The sequence below is a fragment of the Sinocyclocheilus anshuiensis genome, unplaced genomic scaffold, assembly GCF_001515605.1.
Source record: "Sinocyclocheilus anshuiensis isolate Anshui unplaced genomic scaffold, SAMN03320099.WGS_v1.1 scaffold734, whole genome shotgun sequence".
In the NCBI taxonomy this organism is placed as follows: domain Eukaryota; kingdom Metazoa; phylum Chordata; class Actinopteri; order Cypriniformes; family Cyprinidae; genus Sinocyclocheilus; species Sinocyclocheilus anshuiensis.
This window is the reverse complement of record NW_015544176.1, coordinates 345093-350358: the sequence shown is the minus strand read 5'-3', so window position 1 is coordinate 350358 and position 5266 is coordinate 345093. Positions and strand designations below refer to the sequence as shown.

General features: G+C 35.2%; 1 protein-coding gene across 4 annotated transcripts in view; it reads right to left on the bottom strand.

Moving 5' to 3' along the window:
- Positions 1–5266, bottom strand: part of LOC107696213 (stathmin-2-like) — a 14726-nt gene that overhangs the window by 6322 nt on the left and 3138 nt on the right. The window contains exon 1 of one of the 4 annotated variants that reach the window (XM_016496460.1): positions 1992–2249. The exons of the other annotated variants lie outside the window; for them this stretch is intronic. Coding sequence (XP_016351946.1) covers positions 1992–2010 — 19 coding nt within the window. The 5' untranslated portion in view covers positions 2011–2249. Of the gene's footprint in view, positions 1–1991; positions 2250–5266 lie in introns of those variants that run through there. 4 annotated transcript variants of the gene reach the window in all.

Genomic DNA, 5266 nt, shown 5'->3' with positions numbered 1-5266 from the left:
ATATATATAAATATATAATTATTATGTATATATATATTATTATATTATTATAATGTCATATAATTGACATTAAAGCCTAAACATATCATTAATCTTAAAATGCAATGCCCGCACCCCACTGTTGTACAGCATTGCTGAATGTGTATATTTGAACTTCCTGTTAGGTTAACGATTAATGGGGCTTGATTGCATTAATACCGCCTTCACATATCCAGTAATCACAGATGATAAATTGAGGTTACCTGAGGATATGCATATACTTTATAGGACAAAGACAGGCACCTGGAAGCTCTGGTTTGATATATGATATGCATTTCTGACAATGATATTGTGGCCAATTATCCAATCATTAATTAAAATGCTCAATTAAGAGTCTAATTAAATAAGCCATGCTTTTAGATGAGACATAATGAGAGAGCTGATTATGCATAGATTAAGACCTAATTTTCTTATTTTGAGGTATATATAGTGCTGACAAACACACCAAGGTCTTTCTGCAGGCTCTTTTAAGCCCTATAAATATTCCAGGTGTACTGATTATATTGATTGACATATTCTCTCTCATTAGTGGGAGGATTCCCACAGGCATTTTTCGGGGCATTTTTTATATGTTCTGTGAAATGAAATAAAATATCCTAAAGACACATCTCCGTGTAATTACACTGCATGGTAGGATTAAGCGCACATAACTGGTTTTCCACAAAATAAATGTCTCTCCAAGTTGTCATTTAACATTTTAAGTGAGATGACAGCGAGACATTCAGCCACTGTCCACCAGTGCCCTACCCTGCAGGTGTCTCACAAAGATGCGATAAAGACGCACACCTTGTATATGGTATGCCCCAGTTTGGCCGTCTACAACATAATCCAGAATCACAACAGCACTGAGACATGCTTACTAGCGAGACGACTTGAGTCCCGACACACATTTAAAACATCAGTCATCTGATACTGCAGTCTGCTAGAAATGGTGCTAGAAATGGTGTGAACGAAAGGATGCACATGCAAATCCACAATTACACCTTAAAAACCCGTGTTTAATGAGCAAGGAGTTTTTAAATTATTATTATTATGAATCGGGTTAAATATAAACATGTGACATGTGCTGGTAGACTGTATATGTCACAAGAATACATTGAAGGTGTGAGAACGTATTTTTATTTTACCATTATAAATGCGATAAAATAAAAATGTAGTCTTTAATAAACTCACCAGCTAATGAGTCATGCTCCCAAATCTGTGAAAAACCACTGACGATAAACCAATAACCAGTCTATCATTTGTGATAATTGGCAATTTTGATAAGACGGAATTTTGTCTATATAATAAACATGCCCACAATGATAAAAAAAAAAGCTTTTTCAAACACCCTGATTCATTAACTACCATGCTGTATTTCCCTATTTTGGCATTGTTTGGCAAAAATATACCAGCCACACCTTGCTCATTTTATAGAAAGGATAGAAATATCATGTATGGAGGATGTCAAAAGGTTTAAACTGTTCTGAGTCAGGTATTGCAAGGCTTCACAGGGTTTTCTGAAGGCTGAAACACAGAGCTGGATCTTGGGTGGGGTCCTTCTGCATTATGCTGGAGATGCGTGAGCCGGCAGGTGCACTGTCACCGTACGAAAATCATTTTAAGGCTTTTAAAGCATGTTCCAGTGCATTTTAAGAGGTATGCACTATAATGACACCATTAAATGCTTTTTCCTCATTTATAAAGTCCCCCTTTTTCTAAGCAAAAGTGAGTAGGCAGCCTGGGTGCACACAAAATGCACAGCCATATTTGAAAATAAAACAGCATGGGGTGGAAGGAGAAAGCAGATTTATATATCTGAATATATATATAAAATATATTTATTTCCCATCTAACGGACTTCTTGTTTTCCTGCATCAGGGTCTATTGTGCGCACGGCAGCATCTCTCAGCTTCCTCTCAGCATCAAAGAGACACGGACCGGCGAACAAAATGAAGGAAGGTTTGTCTTACCGATCGCAGTTTTGGCCATGGCTGGAGTTGTTGCGGTGACTGGTGCGTCTCAGGTCTGTTCGGTGGCGAGGAACCGGTTCACTCTACAAAGGCACTGAGTCAGCAGAACGGCGCTCTGGGGAAAAGGGTGCGAGAGAGAGAGAGCAGCTTGGGGAATGGTGAGCGCGTGTGTTCAGTCAGATTGGCTGCTGTTGTCCCTTCACGCGCAGTTCCAAGTGAACGGCTGTCACGCGCCCGATCTAATGTACAGGAGGCTGTCAACCGTGAGGAGCTTACAAGGTGACTAATTGTGTATCCCCCCTTTTTCAGCAGTGGTGCAACCCGTTCATGCACAGCTCCCATTGATTTATAATAATTTTATATGGTAGGCTACATCAGAAGACGGTGGTTACTGGAAGCGCTGGTATCATACAGTAAACTACATGAAGCATGAATATCTTTTATGGATTATTTTATCTGAATAGCTAGCTGTCTGTCATCACTGCATCAACTGCATGAAGCTCCATCTTCCTTCTATTAATAGCATTCATAATTCGTATATAAACAATTCGTGTATATAATACGTTGCGCACTTTTTTTTAATAATTAATTTTACATACATTTGGGAAGACGTGGTGGTAGCTACAGTAAGAATGCCAAAGCAGCACTGGGACACTGAGTGCCCCTCCCAGCACTATCAAGGGTCCCTTGAGATTAAATGGCTGTCTTGATGCCTTTATGTGCATCAAATGTCAATATTATTTTAGTTATTGGTAAATTATTTAATTAAAATGATTACAATGACTTTAGAACATTTTGAAATATGCTTAGCAATATTTAATGATTTGATTAATAATAAATAAATAAATAAAATACAAAATAAAATAAAAATAAATTAATTTAACAGCAGACAGGACCTTGATAGCATGTAGCTGAAGATAACCTAAAAACATGCCAAAGTAATTCTTGGTGTAGTACAGCTATAAGTGCATAAATAAATACAAAATTGTGAAATTCTTCTTTATCTATAATAAATATCCCCATGTAGTCCCATTTAGCCATGATTTATAACTACATGAACATGCACATACAGTTCCCCTTAGAAATGCCCATTGCAAGATGCAAGCATCAATTATGAAGGAAGCAAAGACTGCACAATAAATAATAAAAGTTCTGGTGTCTGAACAAAGTGGGTTAGAAATTGCACAGCAGTACATGAAGGATAGCATGAGTTAGCATTACTAGACAGAGGAGACCTCTGTATTATTTTACATTGTAGCTAGATTAAATAGGACTTGTTTACATTTCAGAGGCAAACAATCCTGCAATCTCTTGATTGAAATAATAATACAATATTATTTTCATGTTTTATTTATTATATCTTTTCATTCTCCTAAACAGAAGTCTAAACTAAAGCCTAAACCTTGTACTGATAAGCTATCAGTACAAGGTTTAGGCTTCAGTTTATCGTATCAGTGATAGCTTACTATCAGACATGTCAGCTCAGGGTCACGCCTAAAGATTCACGATCAAAGGACTGCACTGCATTATCATTTTCAACCACATGGCGGCATTAGATCCTTAATTAAGGAAACATCAGAGCCTATTATAACCAAGTGCAAGGCTTTATTTACAACATTTCATCAGAAATGTTTTTTTCTAAGATAAGACAAAATGGTATGTATGTTCAGAGGACAAATTGGTTTATCAGTGCAGCACTAATCTTACAGCTGCTGTTGGCTATGCTGAATTACTTAAACGTTTAAAAGGACAAAGCCATTGAACCAGATATCTGAAGTCATTTATTAATCAAAAACGTTTCCTTAATGAATTTAAAGTGAGTTTCGGTTATGCTTGAATAACACTTCTGTATAAACGCTGCATAGTTTTCAGATATGGTCATTGGGAAATTTTAATATAAAGAGCAGAGAGAGGATTACTGTAAATCTGAGAAATAGTTTCAGTAAAGTTCATGGTTACTCTTTAACTAAGAGACCTGAGCCAAACTGAGGCTCTATTATGTTTCCAGCATAGCAATGATCAAGAATGCATTGTACTCGCAACACAAATAAGCAGGGAAAGCAACAGCTTTGAATAAATTAATCCTACACAAATCTCTTTTAAAACCAGTTGCTTAGTTCATGAAAAAGTTCACACTGTAACATTTGACAGCACCTTATTTCTGCTTTAGCTAGGCTGTTTAGAATAGAAATTATTTGCCTTATTGAACAGCTGAGTGAGCAGAAGCACAAACTCACATCAATAATAAACTGGCTGTGAATTTCAAGAAGTTAAATCCTTGTGCACTTTCTATAAATACAGTAAGTGCAAACTTTGCTGCCCAATTAAAAAATAAATAAATAAGAACCTTTAAAATGCAGATTTTGTGTTGTGGTGACTAAATTTAATAAACTATTATTAACATACCATGAAATGTTAAAAATGTAAACATACCAAATATTGTTTAAAACGTACCACCACCACCCAAATGGTGATTTTGACTCAGAAGTCTTGAGCGTCGCAACTGTATCTAACAATGAAAAATAAAAACAATTATATGACTTGACGTTATGATCATTTAATTTTTTTCAGATTTAGACACCTTTTATTCTCAACCTTATAACGGACAAAATGGGATTAGTTTAAAAATTATGTTACACAGAACCTGTTATAAAACAAACATACCTACTGCTCATGTGTCCCTGATAACAATTTAATGATAGCAAATGTAACATTTATCATAATTTTCACATTTTTATAGGACTGAAGTTAAAAATAAACAAATCGTGTGTCTATGGTCTCTTTATTTTTGTAAAAAAATATTTTGAATTTAGATGTTTAACTAAAACCACAGTTTTATTGTTTTAGTCCTTAACATGTCAGATGGTAATCAACAAGAAATGCTTTCATTCTTAATTGTCTTTTTCCAAAAAGATTAATGTGACAAAGTGTGATGGGGTTGAAGACTGTAACACATTTGAAGGAATACATTGCCTTCAAATTCAATTTTCAGTTTTGTTTCTCTCTCATATTCTCCCCTTCTTTCTGTGTCAACATATCTGCATGCCCAGCACTGCTGCTAATGTGGGTGCAATTTCTGATGTAGGATGATTGTCAAAGTTTAAGTGACATATTACATCAAATATTCAGTTTACAACAAAATATGAATTGTCATGATTTTGGTAAGTATATATTTACTGATACCATGACTACTTTATATTTTTAATTGAAATTATTAATAAATGAAATAAATAACTCAACCCTGTCACAAGTTTCCAACCACAAAACAATTAGAA